Source organism: Carlito syrichta, unplaced genomic scaffold (assembly GCF_000164805.1).
Source record: "Carlito syrichta isolate Samal-C Ts95f unplaced genomic scaffold, Tarsius_syrichta-2.0.1 Scaffold306577, whole genome shotgun sequence".
NCBI classification, from domain to species: Eukaryota; Metazoa; Chordata; class Mammalia; order Primates; family Tarsiidae; genus Carlito; species Carlito syrichta.
Window position 1 is genome coordinate 863,536 of NW_007250673.1, and position 27,417 is coordinate 890,952.

Sequence of the window (27,417 nt, forward strand, 5' to 3'; positions counted from 1 at the left end):
TCTCGCCAAGTTGCCCAGGTGGGTCTCGAACCCGCGGGCTCAGGCAATCCACTCACCTCAGCCTCCCAAAGCGCAGGATTACAGGCTAAGCCACCAAGCCCAGCTGATTCTTTGCATTCTTGAATTCTGGTAGTCATGCTTCCTTCTTCAAAATGTGGATTCTTGGGGGCATTTGCTTCCATTGAAGATCAGTTTCATCAAGATTAAATATCTGACTCAGGGTATAGGACTTTATCAATCAGGTGTTTTTTTAAACAGGAAGAAATGCCTTTGCACCTTTTTCATCTTCATTCTTGGCTTCCTTGAGTAGTACCTCTATATGCTGCAAGGGAGGACTTAGAATTTTCAGGGTTTATGTTAAAGATTTTTATGTATTGCTCAGGATTTCTTTTAATAGTGAGAAAGCTTAGCCCTGATTACTTCAAAACCATTATTATGCTCAGAAAAATACATATGAATCAGTACAACTTCTGTTTTCTGCTGACATTATCCCTCGATTTATCAAATGTGTATGAGCAGGCTCACATTAAAGGAACATATTGTATAAAGACTGTAATCTAATTACATTTCATAAATTGTCCCTTCTCTTTAGTCAGCTTACTATCTATGAAATATATTAATTACAAAATTTTCCTTCTCCTAGAGCCTGTCAAAAAGTTTGTTTTTCCCAAAAGCAAAAACCATTTTTTTACTCCAGAAAATGTTTGTCTTGTTTTACTAACTTGCAAAGTCATAGAATTGATCACATTAGGTTTTCATTAGAACAAATGGTTTGTATTCACACAAAATATGTCCCAGCTACTATCAAGAAGTTGCATTAGAATCTCTGTATAAAAAAGGGCATATTTTGCAAGCTCCCAAGTTGATTCATATGTACTGTCAGGATCGAGAACTGCTACCTGAAAATGTAAATAGCTAAAGTTATTCATTAGGGTGTCATTTTTTAGTAAAATTTACATTTAGACATTCCTCTGTAGCTAGTGCTAGTCAGATTAACTGCTGGCAATATTCTGTGTTTATTGTTACAAGAGTATTTTGGAACATGTACTGTTTATGTTAACTAGATTACCTATTTTAAAGTTATGAGATGTATATCATTTTTTAAATTTATTTTTGTAATTGTGATGTAAAACATAGGACATTTAATACTATATCTGAAATGCTAGGACTAAGATTTGTTGTGTCTTGTTTTATTGTCCAGCATCATTTTATTCCCTCATCCTTTTTCTTAGAAGTCAAGTTATTTTTCTGATGTAGTCACATATTTGTAGAGAATTAACTAGGTCATGGAGATAGGACTTATGATACTTAATGACACTGAAGACGCAAGAGTAGTTGTCAGTAGACAAATAAATTGGAGAATTGTATTTCTTAAATGTCCTGAACATACTGAATCTCAAGTGTTTTACAGACGCTTTTAAAAACTGCCTATAACTCTGTCTTTATAAAAGCAGCCCAGATATTGTAGATCCAAGTAATTTAAAGAAAAAGGATTTGTTAAATGCCCCAAAGTAAGACCAAAACATCTACCAGGCTGGCATGTGATTGGAACTTGAGGAAATAAATCTGATGATTTAGTATCTTACTTACTAGATACACTCTATCTCAAAACCACAGTTTGTTCTTTTCTCTCCTCTGATGCTTCTGACGTTCTAAGTAGTGTTAGATGTGTCTGAATGTGACCAGACTCTGGTGGGAATGATGTGGGTTCCTTGAGGGTAGGGTAGTTCTAATTTTTTTCTTCAATTGCTCCTCAGTATCTAGCTCAGTCTGTTGCTGGAAAGTGGGCTAAAAGGGAGAATTACTTTCTAGAAAAATAAGTGCATAACATTGTGATATAAAATGAATACCAGCTAAGACTTTGCCTAACTTTAGGCAAGTTTCTACTTCATATATCAGAACTAAAAGACAATCTATTACTTTTCATTTTCAAATCCTATAGAGCCTTACTATACAGAGGAAGCTGTCATAAGGAGGTCTTGTACTATTTCAAAAATTAAAATCCTTAAAATACAGTCTCAGCTGACTTACCCAGTACTGAGTATTCCTGTAACTACTATGGTAGCCAAACATCACTTTATTAATAATAGGCTAAATGAGTAATTGTTAACTTTAATGTCTCAACAACAGATTCTCAAAAGAGAATTGGCAGGCACACATTTTCTTAATTTTAGTGTTAGGTGTGGTATTTGCTGGTTAAAATGACCAAAATCAGCCGGGCTCGGTGACTCAGTCTGTAATCCCACGCTTTGGGAGGCTGAGGTAAGTGGATTGCTTGAGCCCGCAGGTTCGAGACCCGCCTGGGCAACTTGGCGAGACCTCATCTCTACAATAAATCAAAAAATTAGCCGGGTGCGGTAGCGCGTGCCTGTAGTTCCGCTACTTGGAAGGCTGAGGCTGAAGGATCACCGGAGCCCAAGCAGGTCGAGGCTGCGGTGGCCGAGAGCAACCACTGCACTCCAGTCTGAGCGATGGAGTGAGACTCCAACTCAAAAAAAATAAAAATAAAATAAAAATAAAAAATAAATAAAATGGCCAAAATTGATTGTCAAAAGAACAAAAAATATATTCCTAGTACATTCCTTATATATTCTGTAAATGACGCTGATATATGAAAGTATCACTTGAGTTTTAATTCTAAATTGTTAGTATGTTTAAGACATAAAGTACAGAGAGAAATACATTTGTAGAATAGTCAACAAAGCAGAATACTTTCCATTCAATAGGAGGACAAAAAATACATTTTTTTAGGAACGAATTGGTATCATATACTATATATTTTTTGGTTTGAGAAATATATATATATATATAGGTTATATATTTTATATATATATAGTTGAAAAGTTTGAGAAATTAAATTGTTCAAAAACAAGAATTGAAATCAGTGGGTTTGTGGTGCTTTTGAAAGTTCATTATATTATTGTGTTTTCCTATACCAAAAAATAATTCTTTACTTATTCTATAAAAACAAAATTGCTTATTGTATTAAAAACTATTCATATTAATGAATGAATACATCCAATACTAAAATTAAAAATAAGTGTTTTTGAGTCAGGGTTTCTGTTGCCCAGGCTAAAATGCAATAGCACAATCACAGCTAAATGCAGCCTTCTAAGCTCAGATGATCCCTCTGTCTCAGTCTCCTGAGTAGCTTGGGCTACAGGTGCACAACACCACACCCCAGCTTTTATTATTATTATTATTTTGTAGAGACAAGGTCTCACTATGTTGCCCATGCTGGTCTTGAACTCCTGGACTCAAGCAAACTCCTGCCTCAACCTCCAAAAGTGCTGGGATTACAGACATGAACCACTGCACCCAGCCTCTAAAATAAAAATTTGACATAGTTATTTAATTTTGTAAATTGCGATATCTTAGTCCCAAAACTCAGAAATGTATGATCTTATTTAAAACACTAATTATACTTAATAGGGAGCATCAGATAGGTGATTTACAATTTTTTAGTTGCCAACTCATTTCATTAAAATATTGACTAGACTTACTAACTCCAAAGTAATTTCTTGTCAAATCAAATGAATTAAATTAGGTTAAACCCAACCCTGTGAATGCTGTTTATTTAGAAAGCATAAGGCAGATCAATAACCAATTAAATCTTTCTGAGTCAGAGTTTACCTTCCCTTCTTTTTCATCTTTTCCTCTATAGAATTGAATAAATAAAAGCACTCACTAATCACTTTGTTTCCTCATTCTTGACAAAAAGACTTTCATCAATGTCTTTCGTTACATTGACCCACCTGTTAAAACCCCAGCATTGTTTGCAATAGGTTATTCTGGTTAATTAAATTTACCATTAACTAAGGTGAAGATTTTCATGTCTTTTTTTGCTATTACCAGCTGTACCATTGCAAATCATTCTACATTTATATTCTCAAATCCCTAATACCTGCAGCCTGACTACTGTCTTCTACTGGTAGAAAAGAAAAGTTGAGGACTATAGTATCCATTACTTCTTAGAACAAAATATATATCCAGCCTTGGATTCTACTTAGAACTCCAGCATCTCTGGTCCTGGCTCTGTGAAAATAAGTAAGTACTCATAGTAGTCTTAATTTAAGTACTGTGAAGTTTCTTCAATAATTTAGAGTAAGAGCAGTAGAGGAAATGAAATGTCTTTGTTGTGAAAGAACAATATAGTCCTTTATCCTTCATTTCATCTCCTTTTTAGATTCTAAATCTCATTGACATTAAGCATTAGAATTATAGAAAATATTTCTGGAGAACTGAATTTACTTAATCATATTAAAGCATATTTTTTTATAGCAGAAATCTGGTCTGGTTTAAATCTAAAAATAAATCAACAGTTTATCATATTAATAAAGAAGAATTTGTTTTTATTCATTTACTCTTTCTAGAAACTTATTTCTTTCTAAAAATTGTCATGAATTTATGGTATTTCAAACAGCTGCTACTTCCACATTATTAGAGTAGACTCCACGAATTTCTCTTTATTAAGTTAAGAAGGTATCATGTATAAACCAGAAATATATGTAACCAACAACCAAGAAATGAAACCAATGTACCAATTAGTTTCCCATGTTTTACTGAAGTTGCCTGAGAAAGGAAACTTAATGACAAAATTTTTGCCATTAGGTAGCTTTGAAAGTGTGAAATGCCGCATGGAAAACAAGCAGCAGATATAGCTTTGAATTCTGCAGTGTTTGCTGATATAATTAGGGAAAAGAGCTTGATCGGTGTTGTTTCATTAGCCATGCAGTCCACCCATAATGTAGATGGGACATCAAGCCATTTCTACAAAGAGGTCCAACTCAGTCTACTAAATGGTTTTCTCCTGAGTTCATTTTTTAGTATCTCCTGAGGTCATTGAGGGTTTTCTAGACAAAAGGAATAGAGCTACAGATAATCAATTTCCCAGCCCATCCTGGGGGAATTTGATGGATGAACAGTGCTTTGGGAACATATTAGAAAGAAATGCCTGGTTATTCCTAGGAAGGCTGGATATGTTAATAGCTTTAATATTACTGTAGGATAATTGCTACCTGTTCACAGTCTACCCTACCATCCTCATCTTTGCTATTGCTTGTGCTTACATATACACTGAACAAATCTGCTTCACTAGAAACTATCAGATAATAAAAGATGATACAGAGCTTAACACCTAAAACAGTTTTTTAATAGAATGAGAATGTAAAAACAAAATTTGGAGGGGAGCATAATAGTTGTTTTTCCTGATTCTGTGTGGAAAAACATAGTCCCTTTTCTCAAATAAATCTTTACTGTAGAAAAATGCAGTAATCTAACCCTATTAGAGATTCTCCAGAATACATATCCCCATAAATTAAGAATCCTCTCCTATTAATTATAGTAAATTATATAAAATTAATTATAGCAATTATTAGTAGTAAATTGCTGTATTTATGTAAAGCTTATAAGGGTAACATATTATTTCCAGAAATAGTAGTCTAAAGGTTTATCTTTAGACCAGTGGAGATTTCAGGCACTGTGATAAACATATTTTTAAAAATAGTTTTGCCAAGGAAGTTTATCTATAGTTTCTGTATCATGCCCCATTTAATTATTGCCTAATCTGTCTTCAGGCTGCCTCCTTCTGCTCTGGCTACAAAGTGAGAGAATTTAAACTCTACTCCAGAATGGTGTTTATTTTAGTAAGTTATTTAGTTGTTTGGAATCCAAATAGAATGACACTATTTACTTACATGTCATAAATAAAAATGGTAGACCAAATGACAGAAAAATATAGTATAAGAAACAGGATACATGGTTTTAAACTTTCATTGGGTCCCCAGAACCCTTGAAGAATGTATTTATTTATTTATTTTTATTTTTTATTTTTTTTAGAAAGCAGGATTTATTGAGAGGACAGAAAAGCTCCCACAGTGGGAGGCGACCTAAGGGAGTTGCCTCCCTTTAAGAATTAAGTCCAAATGCCTTCTTACCAGAAAATTTGCATACACATGTTATTGAATATAGTTTCACATTGAACTCCACAAGCCCCAGAGTCTGTGAATCACCTAAGTGCCTACTGACCCCAGGTTAAATTAAGATTCAGTTCCCCACTCTCACAATTCACATTCTATGTGGCTAATAGCTTCCATTATTGGATAGAGCAGATATAGAACATTTTCTTTATCACAGAAGGTTCTAGTAGAACCATCTATTCGCTCTAGAGTAGATGATTCTAAAATATTCTATTCATGAATCTTGTCATTGTGTATATTCGTGTATATGTGTTTGTGTAGAAGTGCATAATTTGAAAACCCAGAACATGTAACATATTTTGTGAGAAAATCAGTTCCTTTTAGGCAAATACTCTGTTGCTAAAACATAAGTATGACTAAAATTAAGGCAGCAGGCTAACCTCAGTTAGGCCTTAAGGACTATTTCATGATCGTTTTGTTTTTATCTTGTATCTTAATTGCATTCTCCATAGTAGTAGTTCTAAATCTTTTCCACTTTTAGGTAAGCCCTTGTCTTCAGTGTGGATGGAGCTTACCTTATATGCTCAGAAAACTGAGGCTATCAATATAAATTTCTTCAACTTTCCTTATCTGTATCAAAAATATTATTGTATTTTTCTTCCTTGTCTCTTAATATGCCACAGAAATAGCAAAGTGATCAAGGGAATGCAAAAACCTTTGAATTTCAACAAAACAATCATGACCCAAAAGTAGATAGTTGGGATGTGAGTTTATTCTGTTTTAGAAACCTGGGCTCCACTCTCATGTGATTTAATTCTGTAGTTCTGTGTTGGAGCCCTGGATGTGTATTTTTAATTAACCCACAGGAATTTCTAATACACACCAGTGCAGATGATGCCCATCTCTCTTCATCCTCAAACATACAACTATACTTGTTATTATCAGTAATAATAGAAACTAAACTTTAATTGAGCTTGTGTGCCAGGTACCCATGTGCTTTCTACTAATTTCCTCATTTAATGCTTGTAACAACTCTGTCAGGTGGCTACTTATGATTAGTCCATTTTATGCTGTGGAAACAGGCTGAGAGAGGTGAAGTAACTTGGTCAAGGTTGATTAATGGTAGTTAATGGGAGCATGATTCCTCTACCCTTGACTTTAGTCACTGGACTCTTTCCTGTCCATTTGTTTTTAATATGGTAAAAATATGTATAACTTGAATTCTACTCTCTTAAAATTTTTAAATATACAGTACTGTTAACTGTATGCACACTGTCATACAACAGCTCTCTAGTAGTTTTACATCTGGCATAACTGAAGCCCTAGACCCACTGAACAGCAACTTCCCTTTTGGCCCTCTCTCCAGCCCTAGCAATCATCATTCTACTTTCTGCTTCTGTGAGTTTGATTACTTTTGATATTTCATGTAAGTAGAATCATGTAGTAATATTTGTCTTTCTGTGACTGACTTATTTTACATACAATAATATCCTCAAGTTCATTCATGTGTGGCATATGACAGGATATTCTTCTTTTTTTTTGAGTTGGAGTCTCACTCTGTCGCCCAGACTGGAGTGCAGTGGCCGCTCCCGGCCACTGCAGCCTCGACCTGCTGGGCTCTGGCGATCCTTCCGCCTCAGCCTTCCGAGTAACCGGAATTACAGCTGATTTTTTTTTTATTTATTGTAGAGATGAGGTCTTGCTGCCCAGACGGGTCTTGAACCTGCGGGCTCAGGCAATCCACTCACCTCAGCCTCCCAAAGGCGCAGGATTACAGGCTGAGCCACTGAGCCCGGCATGGATATTCTTCTTTTTAAGGCTGAATAATATTCGTTGTATTTGTCTATTCTATTGCTTCCACCTCTTGGTTAATGCTTCAATGAACATAGGGTCTCAAATACTTCTCTGAGATCCTGTGTTCAGTTCTTTTGGATAAATATCCAGAAGTAGGGTGGCTGGATCATATGGAGTTCTGAGGCACTTCTATACTGTCTTTAATAGCATCAACTGCACCATTTTATGTTTCCCAGTAGTCAAGAGTTTCAGTCTCTCTATATCCTTATCAACACTTATCATTCTGTGCTTTTCACCTTCTCTGGTATTAATAAATAATCTTATAAACAAAAATGAACAATTTGATTTATCATGAGTAAAGTAAGTATGAGTGGTGTGTTAGAGGTTCTCTCCTATGAGATACCTTTTCTCTCTAGCTCAGTTAGGTGACTTCCCTGCCCTCCTGCTCCCATAAACACTATACATTTTCCATCTCTTTATCTCTTTAACTTATTTATACCTTCAAACAAATTATGAGCATTCTAATCTCTATGGTAAGGACCATGCCATGTCATGAAAGACTAGCACCCAATAGATACTCTGTTGATTTTTTTTTAATTGAATGAATGAATACTGCCCTCTTACATCACTTATCTAATTCTTAAGCCACGGTCAGCCGTGTAATGATGACTGATTCAGCTAATTACTAAATTAAGAATTAATACATTTAAAAATAAAGTAAGAAAAAAATATTGTACCAGAAGAACAAATATTAACCTGATCCAAAAACTATTGTCTGTGGAGTAGCCATCTTTCTTTCTGAAGAAGGTTACTTACCCTTCTGCAAATGCCAAAGGTACCCTAGGTTTTTTACCCCAGTTTCCTGGGTAACTGCTAACTACTTGATAGCCTGTGTAAGGTGACAAGTCCAGCCTTCTACTTTGGCACACTAATGTGGGATTCTGACACAAGTGGCTTCAGTTTCAGGCCCTGAAATCAGAAGCATAGACATTGCACATTTTAATTCTTAAAGATACTATAGGTGATGTTAGGAAAAGGAATAGTACAGACAGGAAAAACATCACATCACATATGTCTAATAATAGAGTATTCATCTCTTGGTTTATAGATGCCTGAACTGTGATACATACTTGTGTAATAAACAAATGTTAAACATAAATCAACATAGAAATTTGCCACCAGGGTCACTCAGCATCAACCCAGTGGGAGAGCTATCTTTTTCTCTGTTCGTGACAAATAATCAGAAAGAGAAAAGAGTTTGCAGGTGTGACAGGAAGTAGCTTCAAAGAAAGGGCAGGCATCATCTGTAGCCTTAATATAAACCATTCACTTCCCTTAATGTGATGACTTTCTGCCATAGGTCACAATTGAGCCTCAGAACTTTAACCCAGAGTGATACAGCCTTTCCCCTTGCAAGTACCCCAGGAATTGCTGCCATTGGCCAATGTCCAAGAAGAAGACTTGAACAGCTGCCCTGACAAATGGGTTTTCCCTATTCAAAGCAAGCAAATGGGGAGTTTGAGCTGCTTTGCAGTATTCCCTGCCTCTGGGTTGCAAAAGCTGTTTAAAATGATAATAAAGTATCCTACTCTTTGATGCTATGTATTTTTCTTTTTGGAGACGTATAAATATCTTTAGGATACTTTTAATGCAGCAGGTGAGAAATCACCCATCTAAAGAGTTGGTTTCAGCTTTTCTTTCTTTCTTTCTTTTTTTATTTTTTATTTTTTGTGTGTGTCTTTCAGACAGTAAGGATTGTATCCTGGAGCCGCTTTCCCTGCCAGAAAATCCAGGTGGCACCACCACTTTAAAAGGTTCTCCATCTGTGCCTTGTATTTTCTGTGAAGAACATTTTCCTGTGGTTGAACAAGACAAACTTCTAAAGCACATGATTATTGAGCATAAGATTGTCATAGCTGATGTCAGGTTGGTTGCTGATTTCCAAAGGTAAGTTTTGTTTTTGTCTGTAAAAGATGAAAGTTTGTTATTTATTAGAGGAATGACATAATGCATGTATATAATAATTCCTATGCAAATATGAAAATTAATATTCTGTTTCACATTTCTCCTTAGACTTTTTTTTTAATTTACACTATTTTGCACTCCTTAGACTTTGAAAAAAATCTTTGCACTTTTTTCTTGAATGTGTAAGTTGTAGTTGAGAATGTCACAAAATAATTCACTTCCTACAAGTTCTGTAAACATTCCAATTCCCCAAGAGTAGATAATATTCCCTTTGTAACATTCCATGATATTGTAGTTGTTATTGATGTCTATCAGATTGCTGTTCTTTTTTTGGGGGGGTTGGAGTCTTCCATCATCCAGGCTGGAGTGCAGTGGCATGCTCACAGCACCCCAGCATCAACCTGCTGGGCTCCGATGATCCTTCTGCCTCAACCTTCCAAGTTGCCAGAACTACAGACATGCACTACAATACCTGGCTAAATTTTTTATTTACTGCAGAGATGAGATCTTGCCAAGTTTCCTGGGCTGGTCTCGAACCCGTGGGCTCAGGCAGTCCACTCACCTCGGCCTCCCAAAGTGCTGGGGTTACAGGATATTCTTTTCATGTTTTACATCATAGGCATTCTCTAACTGAGTGGCTCCTTCCGGAAAGCCCAGAATAGACTTGGTAACAGGCCACCCGAAAGGCAGTGTTTGGGAACAGGAATCCTTGGAACCTTTCAAACCAAAAGGATATTGCCCAAGCAAATATCAGTTTAAGTGCTCTGGTGAATACTTAAACTGATATTTATTTGGGCAATATCCTTTTCTGAAACCCCCCAAAATTTAATCATTCAACAAACCTAAAGGGTATGGGAATTGATAGCTATTGAGGTCAGTGACTGGGGTACTAAGAAGAGTACAAGGAAGATGAAAAAGCAGACAGAGATGAGTACTTGAAGAACTGTCGATACTGGGCATGTATGAAATGTTCTTTTTGTATGGGACCTAACCTACACAACCAGGCCCTAAAGTGACCTAGACTCCAATTTATGGTCACCTGACTTAGAATGATTCATACCAGCAGACAAGTAATATAGGCAGTTTTTTTCCCCCTATTTACAATTTTTGAAAGTAGTTGTCCAAGAGGAATACCTTCCCTTTAGCAGTTGTACTGGAGTAGTTATTTCATGTCATGATTAGTTGAGACTTCGAAAGAATTTTCCATGGAGGCAACATCAAATGGTTACAGGTTTGTCCAGATACTAACAAGAATGTCCTGATTTCCCTACAAGAATGTCAGAGTAACAACCCAAACATTGTAATATTTCTGCATCTAAACACTGTATCTCCCAGACCACATAAATCATTGCTAGCAAGCAACGTCTTTCTCATGATGGATGGGTCTTGCAAAGCAGAAAACTGTCTTAAGAGTTGACTGTGAAACCAGGCAGGACTAGGGTTGAATGCAGCCATCAAGACTTCCTAACCTGGTGACTCCTGCTGGCTACTTAAAATACTCTAAGCATTGGTTTCCTCATCTATAAAATGGAGGAATGCCAGCCCTCATAAGGTTGTTGAAAATTATATAAAACAGGGTATGTATAGCACCTGAGACATAATGTATACCTGATAAGTGGTAGCCAAAAAACAAAATTTTATTTATATTTTGACTACCAAAGATATTTATGAAATCTTAGTTTTCTGCAACTATAGCTGGAGTTTTCAATACGTATTTATGCTGGTCTAAAAATTTAATTATCATTTGTAAAATTTAATTTTTGAGAAAATTTCATTCATGGGTCTAAATAACCGAAACTTCTAGAAAGACTTTGTTTTTTAAGTTTGAATAGCAAGCATGCCCACAGGGGTAATATTAGCTATTCTCTAGACCTGATCTTTATCCTTCATGCAACTCAACTGCCTTCCACCAATACTGAATATCTGGTGTGTGCCTTCTCTGTATGGCCCATTATGTCTGCTCAGCATTGCTACTTGTTAGTAGATTTTGGTGTTGCCTGTTTAGGGGCAGAGACAGAACTCAGTAGGGAAGGAGAGTTATATGAATGATGTATGTAAAATAAGCTAATTCCTTACACTCTTTCAGAGGAGGTACTGCGATCCTCATTTGTTATCTTTATTTTCAATTAAAGTGTGTGAGTGTGTGTGTGTATGTGTGTGTGTGTGTTCATTCTGAGTATTCTGGAAAATTTCTCATATATAAACCCTAGCTAGTTATGTGTAGTCAGATCTGTTGATTTTTGTTTCAGACACTTCTTGGGCTAGAGATTTTCTAGTTGTTACTCACATAACCATTGACCAGGCTATTAAATGGGTTATTCTTTTATAAGTCTTCTATTACTCTACTTTTCTTTAATGTGAAATTATTCCTTTACTCTCTTTTATCAAATTTTTCCTCAGGAATTGCAGAAAAATATGATTATCTACCATTGATAATTGAATAGTTAAGATTTTTCTTTCTCTTCTACCTCTAAAATATGTGAGGAATATCTGAATCAGAGTTTATATTTTCCTTTGTGCTTATATATGATAGTTAACTAGCTATATTTGTACTAATCAATCTACTTTTGTCATTGTTATTAACCTCATTATTCCTATCTGGGCAGGAAAATCAAATGATTTACTAGGTCTTAGGGCTTAGGAGTCAGTAATTAAATGTTGGGATCAATCATGCTCTAAATGCACATAATGCGATAAAATAGATGCTTTAGTTAAAAAGAAAAAGATACATATCTGATATAAGTGCTTTCTAGAGTATGTAGTTACCATGTATTTTAAATTTGGAAACCTACCCAGGCGTGATAGATCACACCTGTAATCCCAGCATTTTGGGATGCTGAGGCAGGAGGATTGCTTGAGCCCAGGAGTTCAAGACCATCCCAGGCAACATAGCAAAGCCTCATCGCCATTAAAAAAAAAAAATCCAAAAAAGTATTAGCTGGGTATGGTGGCACACATCTGTAGTCCCAGCGTCTTGGGAGGATAATCACTTGAACCCATGAGTTGGAGGCTGTGGTGAGCTGTGAACATGCCACTGCACTCCAACCCAGGTGACAGAGTGAGACCTGGACTCCAATAATAATAACAATAATAATAATAAATTTGGAAACCTAGATTTTACTTGTCAACTGTCCTTCTAATTAAATAAATTTTCGCTCTCAGCAAGTAAAATTGTGATACATTCAAACTGGCCAGGAATGTATCTGAGTAAACTCTTTTGCTTTTAAATGCCTTTTAGTATATCCAGTCTCCTTTAAATAATAACCTCTTACTATCTAGGGAAGCTGTACATTCCTCTTCAAAATGATACAAGTAATGATTTTGAGATCAGAGTTAAGTTGGAATCTTCTTATTACATGATTTGTTCCTAACTTTAGAAGAGAAGTTATAAGGGGTGGCAGTGGGAGTAGGGAGGAGGGAACAGTAACAGTTCCACTGGACTGAGTGCATTCATGCAGAGCTTCTCAGAGAGGAAGCATTGCTTCTGAGTACAATGAGTAATAAAGATGATGAGTAATAAATAAGAGATGGACTCTCCTTGTGGTTTACAAGAAGTAAGCTATAAGCTTTTATATTAAATATATGTGATTTTTAAAATTGAAACAAAGTAACAGGAAAACTACTTGGAGTGGAGAAAATAAAAATAAAAATCTTTCCTTTGAGCCCATAACATATTTATTTATACCTGAGGTATTTGCTAGCTTTATTCAGTAGATAAAATTGCTCTAAAAGATAAATGTTAAGTCCTTAATTCTTACCCCCTTCTATATTAAATTCCACTCATTCAGTGCTACTTAATTAACAACCATATCTCAAACCTTAATGCCTATGTCAACAAGCACATCAGTTACAGTGGGGGGCTGAGCAGGCAAGATATTACTAAACACCTTTTTTGTGAGACAGATCCGTCAGGCATTATTTGAAGTTCCTGAGTAAGAAACAAGTATTTGCTGCTGGTCTAGTAATTACTTAAGTATGAAATGCTTTGATAACTTCAACCAAAGAGAGTTCTTACCACATGTTATTTTTTGGAGGCCTTTGTTTATTGAATAGCTGCAATTGTAGCATTGAATAAACTGGAGAAGTAGGAAAAAATGCAGAAAAGATGTTCTAAATGAAGGCTTAACTTTGAAAAATATGTTCTAGTGGATGGGAAAAAATACCACAAGAATGTATTGAAGATCTGCTGTCTTGAAGCTGTTCTCCATTGAATGTATTTTATCTGAATGTCTCTACCAATCACAAGGAAATGTATATATTGACACCTCTTAATTCTAATTTAAACAAAAAAATGCTGTTATTTAATATCTAGCATGTTTCTTAACTTAAATTTAGACTTGAGTCAAATGTATGTTGCACTCAAGGTCTATTTTTATAGTATGTCACTTTAGATATGATGCATAATTATTTATATTTACATTGTATAGTGCGGGTTTATGGTTATATTTTGCTTTTGTGATAGATGATTTTTTTCTTTGATGTTTGATCTTTGATCAGGAAAAGAACACTTAAATGACAACTTTGTTCCTATTGAGCCATCCTATTACCTGCTTCATCCTTCTGCCCTTAGAAGCTACCTAATAGCATCTCAGAGATATTCCTAGAAATGCCATCTGGAAAACATCATTTCCAAAATGCATGACTACTTGTTAATGAAGCAATAAAATAATGTCTAACCAGTGTAAAGACTGGCAGACTATGAGCATACAGCAGTCTTCTCTTCCTCTATCCCATGGGAACCCCTCCCTCCCTGTTTGAAGAGGGCAGCTGAAGTTCTGCTAGACAGAATCTCCTTGTGATTTAAGTCAATTAATGTATTTGCTTCCCTGTGCTTATTGCCTTGAAGTAAACTCTGATACAAAGTAAGTATGTTGTGTGATTGTTTTCAAACATCAAGGAGACAATACTCAAACGTAGAAGGAGACTGAGACACATTGACTATTGGAATCAGGCCACTGTTATCTTTGTAGTGGAACTTCTTTGCACCTCTTGCTTGCCTAGGCAAGCAGTTCCAAATCAACAGCCCCAAACAACTGGTGTCAACTTTAAATCCTTAGATAGAAGAATAGGAGCAGTTCACACAAGGGCTGCTGTGAGATAGTATGTAGAGAAGGGAAAACATTTCCTCTTCATTCAGGCCTCAGAAAAGAATTCAGACTTCATTTCTGTCCTTGTTTCTGCCTTGGCAAAAAACATTTGATGCAACCTCTTTGGTCTCCAAAGAAAGAAAAAAATGCTTCAAGAATCCATTGCAACTATAATGCTCGGCACTTTTTCCTGCCCCTGCCTTCCCTTTTGTACAGATTGGTCCCCACTTGACACTAGAGGCACTGTATTTTAGAAGACTGAGTTTGGTTTTGGAGCCAGAGAGATCAAGTTCACATCCCAATTCTAGCATTTTAATTGTGCAACCTTGGGCAAGTAAGAACTCATTAAAAAATGGTACCTCCTAATCATTTTCCTCATTGCCATCATCAACATTCTATTCTTCTATCACCTTAGCCACCTATATGTGCCCTCTGACACTATTAATATAATTATTTTGTCTTCCTCATTAAATATTTGACAAAATATAATTTTTTTTGTATGTTCGGTATCTTTAATTCTCTGGGATAAGCATAAAGTTTTTACCACCTTAGTCTTAATATGTTTCTTTTTATTATAGTAATATCTGTCTTTTATTCAATACCCAAGATGTTGGACATTGTGCTTCACATGTGTCATTCTGTTTAATTATCAGTGTCATTTGCAAATGAGTAGACTGAGTTTTATAAAAGTTAAATAATGTTAGATTTGGGTTCATATCTCTGAATTCAAAGTCCTTGCTGAATTCACCCTTGCCTCCGGGCTGGTACAGTCAGTTATTAATACATTAGCCACTATCTTAATTCAAAAGCAAAACTGCTTCTGGCATATGATCTGTGCACATAAGCAAGGTACAATGTTGACTCTCCATTACAAAATAAATCATTGATTATTCAAAGGGCAGTCTGGCCATGAAGACATAAGCTCTTACCTGGTTATCTGTTTCACATAATTTTGCCCAAATACTTTTTTAAGTCTGTGAACATTTTCCAAAGGTATACAGCCTGCTTATTCAAGGAATTATAACTGTCTTTTAACAGGCTGTAGACCCAAAGTAGACTAATATTATTTAGGGCTGACCACTATTCTCAGTTTTATCTAAAGGATATCGCCCAAGTAGTCCTTAATGGAGTTTCAACCAGGATTGACAGACTTCTCCTTGGTGTATTCAAGTAGTAGCCAAGAGGAACCTCCAGAGAGAACTTGGCCCTCCTGTCTTTTGGTCGGTTTTCTCAGTACCTGGTATGAATATGAATATATGAATTTGATTAGTCATGAAAACAGATGTTTCTGTATTTCAGTTTTGAAGAACAATTCATCTTCTATTCCTGACATCTCTAATACAGGTTCTACTGTATTCCTTCATCCCTGTCACCACTTTGTAATAGAAAATGTGCTTGAGGAGAATAAGAAAAGGACTGTCATTTTTATTATCTTAAGCCTTCTCTTGCCTTCTTTTACTTTTTTCCTGATGAGACTTGCCTTCTCTTACTTCCTTTTTCCTGTCTCCCCCAGCAAGAGAACAAGCAGCTAGCAAGGAAGGGACAAGTGCGGAATAGGAGTAGCTGTGTAGGATACTGAGGAGTACAAGGTGCTGAAACTGGCCCAGGCTGGCCATGGAAATAATCTTGTAGATTCTTTTTCTCTTTTTGTCTGCTGTGATGGATCTGATACGCACTTGCCTTCATCTGAGCCAGTGAGTTAGCCATAGAGTAATTGTGCATCATTTATGTTTGTGGGTTGAGTGGGAACTTAAGATTTTCATTTTCAGATCTCTTAGAATAAGATCCAGCACTGTTTTATACACTTTACTTACCCATCCAGATTGACCGTATGGTTGTATATGAGAAGAAAAACTACAACATGTGGTTCTATTTTTATACGTTATTCATTGGCTTCTTTTCCTTATTTCCTGTGTTCATTCAGTGTTGACATCTACTTATATTTTATGTCCCCTCGTGTCATGGTTCTCGCTTTCTCTCAGGCCTCTCTCTAGCACAGATTTTTTTTCTACTGCCTGAATGCCCTTTTTATAGAGCACCATGGAATTGAGAAATCATGCTAAGAAAAAAAAGTAGTAACGAAAACAAGACAAAATATTGTACATTGGGGGCTATTTAGTTGTAAGGTGTTAACTCTACAGGAATCTTCAGATGCTCCCCTACAATTATTGTGGGCCTGCTATGTCCAAAACACTGTGAAGTTTGCTATATCGAGTCGTTTAAAATGTCCAGATCCCTGTTCTTTCCATAAACTTGATCTGTTCAATACAGTAAGTCCCATCTCTTTTACTAGGCTTTGTTTCTTTGGTGTAAGTTGCTTGTTTTCTCCATAAGTTATGTAGCCTGATAAATTGTCAACCATGGAGTTGACTTTTCCTTTTTAAAAAAAAAATTTTTATTTAAAATACATAATTTTAGCCAGGCATGGTAGTGCGTGCCTGTAGTTCCAGCTACTCAGAAGACTGAGGTGGAAGGATCGCCGGAGCCCAGCAGGTCTAGGCTGCGGTGGCCGGGAGCGGCCACTTCACTCCAGTCTGGGCGACAGAGTGAGACTCCAACTCAAAAAAAAAAAAAAAACATATTTTTAAAATGTCAGTAGCTTTAGGGGTACAAATGGGTTTTTTTCCTTCCTGTGAAGACCACATTCTTTTCTTGGTGCCATTTAATAAATGAGATTGCAATTGCCAATACAACTCTTGTTAGATAAATGTAGCAATGAACAGCACTTTACATCCTATCACCTTACTTCCTCTTTTATCAAATACACAGGTGTGGGAGCTGTGTTTTGTTTTTAAATTTAACTGAGTGTGGCTTCTAACTCTATTCATTAGGTACAAGAATTGTAAGTTAGGCTATTTTTCCAAAGTCTCAATTTGGACACAGTGTGAGCATACTGAATTTTTCTATCTTGTTATATAGATATTGAATTTAGACTAATTTCTCATTGCATTATTCTTCTGACCTCTGTTCTTTTGATATGTAAGATGACTATTTAACTTTCTTTTTGTTGGAACATGTGTCATAGCCTATTTAATCATTGCATTTAAAGACATATAAACTTAGAGGTTACGTTAGAAAACTGCATTGTCATAATCCATTTTGACTTCCCTGTATGTTTGTTTATTGAATCTGGGGATAGTAAAGTTTAATTATGTTTATGCCTTTATGTAGTGACTTCTTTTTATTAAATATTTATATCATATATTTTAAAACGCTCTGCTGCCTTTGTATTCACAAAAACTGCTAGAAAAGCAGTTTTCAGGTAACATTTGATTTGTTGTTTTGGGATAGCTGAATGTTCTTATAAAACCTTGTCATTCTAAAGAGAGTGGTATATTAAGTCTTCTCACCATCCTTTATTTTTGATTGTTCTAAGGTACATTTTATATTGGAGGAAAAGGTTCACTGAACAGCCCATCATAGATTTTTGCAGTGTGATAAGAATTAATTCCACAGCTCCGTTTGGTAAGTGTACATCTTGGCTACCATCTTTTCCCTACAATCCAAAAATTCAAAGGAATAATCTTACTGTCTTGCATTAGAATTGCTTTTGCTTCATGATAACTAAAATTGAATTGGTGTGCTTATTTTGCCTAACTAAATAAAGCTAAAACAGAATTGTATACCGGAAGAGATCCTAACAGACACACACACACACACACACACACCACACACACACACACACACACACACACACACACACACAGTTTTAAAGAAATTGGTGTGCTTATTTTGCCTAACTAAATAAAGCTAAAACAGAATTGTATACCGGAAGAGATCCTAACACACACACACACACACACACATACACACACACACACACACACACACACACACACACACACACACACAGTTTTAAAGAAATAAGTCCTGTAAAAAATGATAAATATCTTTTCTCTCGTTTGTTTTCCTAATCTCTCAACAGAAGAACAAGATAATTATTTTTTATTGTGTGATGTTTTACCAGAAGATAGAATTCTTAGAGAAGAGCTTCAGAAGCAGAGACTGGTAAGAATTGTTTTTAAAAGGTGATCAGTGTTTTGGAAATACATATAAAATAATTTTTTAATTTAACTTTTTATTGTGGAGACTTTTAAATATACACAAGAGAGGAGAAAATACAGAAGTATCTTAAAACAAAAAAGTATATATTTGACTGAAAATTAAAGCATTTCATGTTAAAAATACAGAGAGAATTTCTGGCTTTGTTTTGCTTCCTGGATTATCTCTAAAATAACAACAGTGCTTACACATTTTAGTGTAATTTTAGCTGCCTAACACATGCTAGGGTTCAGTAGTCGTGGAAAAATGCCCTCAGCTAAAATTGAGTTGAATTGATTAACCTTTTTTTCTCCTCTTCACTGGAATGTGCTGTGTAGTAGCATTTCTTTTCTTCCACTTTATGAATTAAGCATATGGTTTGATCAACATAGTAGCCTTTCTTGTTTTCAGCCTTAACCATAAGGAAGCTAATTTGAAAACCTCAGCATCTTTAGTCTTTAAAAAAAAAAAAAACAGCACATACAAGTACGAAAATTTTTATTTTCATAAGTTAGTCAAAAACTAAGTTATTAATTTTGTTTAAAAGTACAATTTCAGCCGGCCATGGTGGCTCAAGCCTGTAATCCCAGCACTTTGGGAGGCCAAGACAAGAGGACTACCTCAGCCCAGGGGTTCGTGACCAGCCTGGGCAACTTGGTCAGACCTCGTCTCTACAATAAATCAAAAAATTAGCTGGGTGTGGTAGCACATTCCTGTAGTTCTAGCTACTTGGAAGACTGAGGCAGAAGAATCACCCAGTAAGTTGACGCTGGGGTGGCCGTGAGCATGCTACTGCACTCCAGCCTGGGCGATGGAGTGAGACACTGGCTCAAAAAAAATTAAAATTAAAATTTAAAAAAGTATACAGTTTCCCATTATTTGATTTTAATATCAACTGTTATTTGAGATTGATTTGCTCTCCTTTTAATGGATTCTTATAAGTGTTCCTTGTATCTTTGGATTTAGGTAGGTTATGAGAGGGAAGTGTGATTAAAAAGTTTGTGCTACATATTTAAGACATCTTAGAGAAAAATAAATCCTGCTTACCATAGTCATATAATTTAAGAAAGTCCCTTAAAGCACATTTTATTTTGTAGACATTCTAAATGATCATTTCTTCTGGGAAGGGAAGATGGTATCATTGGATGTCAATTAATATATAAGGAAAATTATGCTTTTGCCTTTTTGTTTTGTTTTAGTTAGAATCTCACTCTGTTACCCAGGCTGGAGTGCAGTGGTATGCTCACGGCCACCGCAGCCTTGACCTGCTGGGCTCAGGCAATTCTTCCATCTCAGCCTTCCAAGTAACTGGAACTGCAGGAGCGTGCTACCACACCCAGCTAAGTTTCTGACTTATTGTAAAGACGAGGTCTCACCAAGTTGCCTCGGCTAGTCTCAAACTCCTGGGCTCAGGCAATCCTCTCGGCTCAGCAAATTATGCTTTTTTTTTTTTTTTACAACAAATGAGTGAAGAAATGGGACTTCTGAGTTTCTGGGTTTTGTTTTTGGGTTTTTTGACCAGGGATGAAGGTTTTTTATTTTTTACACAATGGTTTTAATCAAGAATGATCATGCTGTCATGATCCTAGTACCCCAGGGATTTCTTTTTAAGAACTCAAACCCTATCACTACAACTATTCCCATTCTTCAGCATGCAGAATCTTTACCATATGACTGAATATAGACTCAGATCCCTAAAAATATCTACATCTGTAACATTTAGATGACCTTTTTAACTTTACAATCTTACAAACTGCTAGATTTAATGAAAGTGAGCATTATGGCAGCTTAAGGAAACAAAATAAAAATGAAAATACAATCAACCCATATATGCTTATTGAATTTCTGTTTAACTAGATAATTATACAAAGAAGTACAAGGCATAGTTTATATCATAAAAGATTGTACATACTATTTAGAGAAGGAAGACGTGTATTCTTGTCTCAATATTAGAAATAATGGTAGGCTATCTTGCAGGGATTATGAAGATAAAGTGAAATAGAAAACATAATATACTTACAATAGTACTTGACACATAGAAAGCACTTAATAAATATTAGCCACTAAAAATAACAATAACAGTACCGTGTCTTAACAATGAGAAGGATTTGGGTAGCTAGAGAATTGTAGAGAGGGAGGAAAAATGCATATGGATACAAGTCTAGTCTGGCTAAGCTAGAAAATTTTTTATAGGGAGGAGTATGAGATAGATTTGAAAAGGTAAGATGGAGCTAAATTTTGGAAATCCTTCAGTGCCAGATACTTGATTTTGTAGTGATAAATAAAGACCCATTAATGTGTCCTCATTGTGCATCAGAGTGACATGAAAAGAAGATTGTACATGTAGCTGTATAAAAATCCATTTAAAGCTGTGAAATCGGCTGGGCTCAGTGGCTCAGCTGTAATTCCAGCATTTTGGGAAGCCAAAGCGAGTGGATTGCCTGAGCCCGTGGGTTCAGTGCCAGCCCAGGCAACTTGGCAAGACTTCGTCTCTACAATAAATCAAAAATTAGCCAGGTGTGGTAGCACGCACCTGTAGTTCCGGCTACTTGGAAGACTGAGGCGGAAGAATCGCTGAAATCCGGCAGGTCGATGCTGGGGTGGGTGTCATTGTGCCACTGCACTCCTGCCTGGGTGACAGAGTGAGACTCCAACTCAAAAAAAAAGGAAAGAAAGAAAAAAGCTGTTAAATCATAGGAAAGAGCAGACCAATGTGGAGGTGTGGAAAGAAACTAACAGCCATATGCCATTCCTTGCACCAGATCCTAGCTTCTTGCACCTCATTGTGAGTTGGCTATACAATGTCATTCTATTGAAGAGGAAACTGTAGCATAGCAAGATTAATTTACCCAGGACCACATAGTAAATGAGAAGCAGAGCTGGGATTTCAAATCCAATATACCTGATACAAGCCACTTTAGGCCATGCCATGCCAGTCTAGTCATTGTTTATTTGGCCTCCCTCGTGCCGTGTACTGTTGTTTCAGGGTTGTAGGAATCAGCCTGTCCTGGGTGTTAATGGTCTGAAAAGTGTGGGTAGGGAGGGCACTAAGGCTTAAGTTGGAGTTTAAGGAAAGCAGAGGAGGTTTGTAATAGCCAGCTGCTGGAAATATGGCTAGAGGAGCAACAAAAAGTAAAAAAAAAAAGATTCACCAGGCAGCAGGAAGTCAGGTTGAATTTGCCATGGCCACTTCATCACAATGTTATGCTGTCAAGTGAAACAAAGTAACAATACACTTTTTTTTTCTGTCATGGTAAAGAATTTGAAAATAATAATACTAAATGGTGGCAAGAATGTTAAGAGATGAGCTCTTTTTAAGCTGTTTTTAAGAATGTGTACAGGTATCCCATTTCTGAAAGGTGCTGCGTCATCATGTATTGGAACTCTTGAAGATGCTTATGCCTTTGACTCATATTCTCCCTCTGAGAAGTTATCCTAAGAGAATAATACACCCAGAGGGTTGTAAAGTCACTTGTTCTACCACAGTTTGGTTGGTTTTTCCTTATGTTGTTATTAGTTATACTTTATCAAACAATCTTTTATTAGTCAGAATTTCAGTCTGGCTTCTAGAAGATGTAATTTAAGTCAATTAAACTGCTGTATAGCAATAGTTGTATAATCTATTTCATATTTGAGTGAACTCAGCTCAGTATTTCAATTCAAGCATCTTTGGAGAGAATCTTGATCTCAACTTGAGGATCTCAACTTGAGGATCTCAACTCAAGTCCATGAGAGAACCCTCCAACTAGAGTATTATCGAGACATTTGCTCACTTGATCTGCATTAATGATGGCTTGCATGTGTGTCATTCTTTAATATTCATTCTCTCATGTGGGACTGTAAGTGAAATATTTACTTTCAGTACATTTGTAGGGTTTGCTCTTAGTTAAAAATGACTTTGTAATTTGAGGGCAGGAACTGTGTCTTTTATTTAAACATCCTTTTCCCCAAACTTTTTTTTTAATCTCTATTTTTGTGAGTGGCTGGAGGTATACAGAGTTTAAATGATTCGCTAAAAGTTGCTGTAGTAGACTTAAGACTAGGACCATATTTCTCATTTTCCTTTCTTCAAGACCTCACTGGTTTCTTGATATTTGTGAGGTTTATGTATGTTTCCAGTTTTCTTTTTGAAAGCTTGAGTCCTTCTTGCCACTTCTTTGAATCTCTTCATCTGTATTCTGAAGGGAGCTACAGACTTAGGGAAGATTCTTTAGGTTTTAAATAGTTTGTACACCCTCTTCCCTTTAGCTTCCTTCTTAGAAAAGTTTTCCCCTGATCCTTGTGCATTATTCTCTTTTTTTTTTTTTTGAGTTGGAGTCTCATTCTGTCGCCCAGACTGGAGTGCAGTGGCCTCTTCCAGCCACCGCAGCCTCGACCTGCTGGGCTCCGGCGATCCTTCCGCCTCAGCCTTCCGAGTAGCCGGAACTACAGGTGCGCGCTACCACGCCCAGCTGATATTTTGATTTATTGTAGAGATGAGGTCTCGCTGCCCAGGCGGGTCTCGAACCCGCGGGCTCAGGCAATCCACTCACCTCAGCCTCCCAAAGGCGCGGGATTACAGGCTGAGCCACCGAGTCTGGCTTCTCTTATTTTTCATTAGTGTAGCTTAATCTCTTCCAGTGGTTCTTTTCCCTCCTTTTTCTCTTAAATGTGTACATGTATATATCCCAAGGTCTTGTCTGCCATTCGAGGCATGCACTCTTATAACTACCACTACTATGTTGATGACTTACATTCTGGTGCTGGTGCAGAGTAGGCAGTCAGAGTAGTTATTCATTGAGTCCATCTACAACTTTCATCTTGGCTCACTTCTGAACCCCAAATCTACACCTCCTCATATTAAATTTTTCCATACAGATTTCCAGTCAGCACCTTAAGTTTAACATGCCTAAAATTGAACTTATTTTTTTCTCTGCCAAAATTTGCAATTTGCCTGCTCTCCTTTTATTACACAGTGATACCTCCATCCTTCTGGTCACTCAGTTTGGGAATATCTAGAATCATCTTTAATTCATTCCACTTTTGCACCCCTCTACCTAAGTCATTTGTTCTGTTAGTTCCACAGGAGTCCCACATCCATACTCTTATCATACCTTGTCTGTAGACTCACTCTTCTCAGCCTCCAGAATTTTAAAATTAGAAGATAAATAGTAGATGACTTTAATCTCTTCTTCAAAAAGCCTGCACTGTCCTTTATCATCTTCATATTTTATGCTTTTCTAGGCCCAAACTGCATTTCTAGTGCTTTTCCTCCTCTTTCTTTCAATTGCTCAGTGACTAATGAATTCATTGATTCAATAAATATTTATCTCGACATTGTTCTAAATGCTAGTGATACAGCAGTGGTTGAAAGAGGCCATAGTCCGTGTCTTTGTGTTGTGTTAATGTAACATTAATTGTCTCACATTTATTAAGCTTGTTATGTATCTTCAGGATACTGTTTCATGAACCAAGAATGGCAGCCTCCTCCACTTGGGTACATATCTCTCAAAACATTGCTCAAATGCCACATTTTCCAAAAAAGTTTCCCAGATGCCACCTGTTAAAATTGATAATCTCTTCTAAGCCCTGTTACATGCTACTTTATTTGGCTTTTTTATTATAGTTAGTTGTTTAAAAATCTGTCTTTCTTACTGGAATAGATATCTCTTAAGGGTTAGGACTGTCATATCCACTTTTGTTTCTTCTCTGAGGCTTGCTCTTAACAATTTAACTTAAATTTAATCATGAGGTATTTGTTTGGTATTTCTGTAAAGCCATATAGTCAGATTTTTCTGATTTAACAAAGAGATATAAAAAACCAGGGCAGACATCTTTAATCACTGGATTGTACTTTTCACTTCAACGTAAAAAATACTCAGTTCTCCTTTTGCCTATAGGAGAAAACGTGTGACTGTCATAAGCTCTCATTAGCAAGATGCAACTTAACTAAATTAGGAAAAAGGAAAACATGTATCTGTATGAAATGTTTTATGATTTTTGGTTTTTATGAGTCGGGGTCTCACTCTATCACTTGGGCTGGAATGTAGTGACATGATCATGGCTCACTGTAGCCTCTACTTCCTGGACTCAAGGGATTCTCTCACCGCAGCCTCTCTCCTGAGGAGCTGGGACTACAGGTGTGCCACTGCACTCTGCTGATTTTTTTCTAGAGTCAAGGTCTCACTACATTGCTCAGGTCAAACTAGAACTCCTAGGTTCAAGTACTCCTGGCACCTCAGCCTCCCAAAGTGCTGGGATTATAGACATGAGCCACTGTGCCCAGCCTAGAAGATATTTTTTAATCACTTGATGTATTTTTTTAATGTCAGCTTGAGACATCATTTATGACAACTGTAAATATTTTATGAAAATTTTTACCTGTGTAACAGTTTGATCCTCTGGAGAGAAACAATGTTTTCTGTTTTTTAATGCTACTTCATATATCTCACCTTTCCCTATAATAAAGCAACAACAAAATGAAATTGCATATTCCCACAGAAAAGATTTTTCTTCCTTGTGTCATTTTTTAATGGATTTTAGAGATTTTTAGTAAAGGATCAAATTATTATATGCCAGTCACCTCAAAGTAAAAAATCAGTTTACATTTATACCTGTCTTACATCATTCCTATCTTTAAGACACAATACTAAGTCACAATACAAGTTGTGTCTCAAAGATAGAATGACTGTTTCCCAAATATGAGATGATACTTCCCATTAAATGTAACATTTTTATTAACAATACAGCAGGAATCCAGTTAACTAGAATGATCGTTCAGTGATTTTAACCTTCAAATTGATTAATGTTTGCATTTGGGAAACAAATACAATCACAGTCTGAAACTAATCTGAATCCTAAGGTTTACCAATTTGAGCATCTTCAACAAGGACTTAAAATTTGCATAGCGTGTTTTATATATACTGGATTTGTGAAATCAGGAAGGAAATATTATTACCACTGTTCAGATGGAAAAGCAAGGTCAAAGATAATAGGAAACATGTACACACCATGATTATATGTTGTATTAAATAGGAAACCACAAACATCATTTGCTTTCTAATTGTACCAAGATCTTTTATTAAATTTAATCTTCCTATCTAAGCAAATGTGACATTTTCACAATTGACATTTGTTAGAATTAGTAAGAATGGCTATAAATAAATACTAACCTGCTTTCATTATTAAGGATTTTTTAAAGAAAATCTGATTTCTTATTATTTAAAGTCTGTAGTAGATAGGAATTTCTTATTCCCTTGAATGTGAGTTTCTTATTTATAAATATATATATATATATTTTAAACTTAAAATTTGTATTTCAATGGTTTTTATTTTTTGAGAAATGTGCCCATGGCAGGTTCTTGGTAATGAACTCTGTTTTAAAGCTTAAAAAAATAAATAAAATGTGTTTTCAGAGTTTCCTCTGTCTTTAGAATAACATGGCGCTGTATCTGACCTTAAGTTTATACAGGAAAATCTTTCCTCAGGTAGGTAGGAGTATACTGAGCCATACCATGCTGATAGCTTTCTTTTTCTTTTTCAGTCGAAAACATGAGTATTTTGCCATCTCCCATGGCCACCTATTGAATTTTTTAAAGTCTTTCTCTTCTTGTCTAAGCTAAATTTTCTTATGTCTCTGACGTAATACAAATAGGAATTTGGCTTTTCCAGTTTCTCATATGTTTAACTCTTGCAATTTTCTTTGTGATCTGTACTTCTACCTGTCTGTTTTCATTGGGATGATCTATTCCATGTGAATGATTAAATTAATCTCATTTTTTTCTCTCCTTGTTTATTTTTTTAGATGTTCTGTCTGTTCTATTTTGAAGATACTCTTCAAAAGCTATCTCAGTGAGACTCAAAGTTGTAGGAAAATATCATCTTTGTATCCTTAGCAAGCAGATGGTTGTTGCCTGTATCATTGCGGTTTTGAATTGGTAGGAGGTACTGATATCTTTCAAGAAGGTGAGATATTAGTTAGATCAAATCTCATGGATTTGGGGGAGTATATCCTCATCCAGTTGAGAAATTTCTCTCTGGCTTTTATGTTTTACTATCTTTTTTTAGGGATTGACATGGATGGTGTTTCCTCATTAATTCAGATCCTTAATATTGTCACAAAGTTAACTTTCTATCATCTCATAAAATGCTGAGAATGGTACATTTTATTAATTTTTTTTTTCAAGAAATGGTATTGAGCCATTGATAATCCTTGTTTCAATAAATTATTTCTGCCTTTTACTTTTTTATGTATATAGAGTATATAGTATGAGTATGTTGCTCGCATAAATTCAAATACTTAAGTCATCAGATTCTGGCAAACATATGGGTCTTTTCTAGTGCTACCCAGGGATCCTTTTTATAAGAAATTTTTTGGGGAATGAGGAGATGGAGAATACGGGGTGGGGAGGAGTAGCTTTTTACCCCTGGTCTAAAGACTTCTAAAATATTTAAGAGAATTGCAGGCAGATTCCATTATGAAAGTGGTTGAAGCTATGCATCAATATCTATACAGAAAATATATTCATGTTTCCATTTTACTTTGTTAACCAAACTTGTCCCTTAAATTAGCAGAAATTTACTGAGCTTTTTATACTTTAATTTCTTCATATTTAATGTTACTTCAGAGTAAA

At 35.9% G+C, this 27,417-nt stretch overlaps 1 protein-coding gene across 1 annotated transcript in view; it reads left to right on the top strand.

The window, feature by feature from the left end:
- Nucleotides 1-27,417, top strand: part of ZNF277 (zinc finger protein 277) — a 129,918-nt gene that overhangs the window by 67,545 nt on the left and 34,956 nt on the right. The window contains exons 2-4 of the mRNA XM_008063090.1: nt 9,458-9,659; nt 18,141-18,229; nt 18,690-18,772. Of these exons, the coding sequence (XP_008061281.1) occupies nt 9,458-9,659; nt 18,141-18,229; nt 18,690-18,772 (374 nt within the window). The remainder of the gene's footprint in view (nt 1-9,457; nt 9,660-18,140; nt 18,230-18,689; nt 18,773-27,417) is intronic.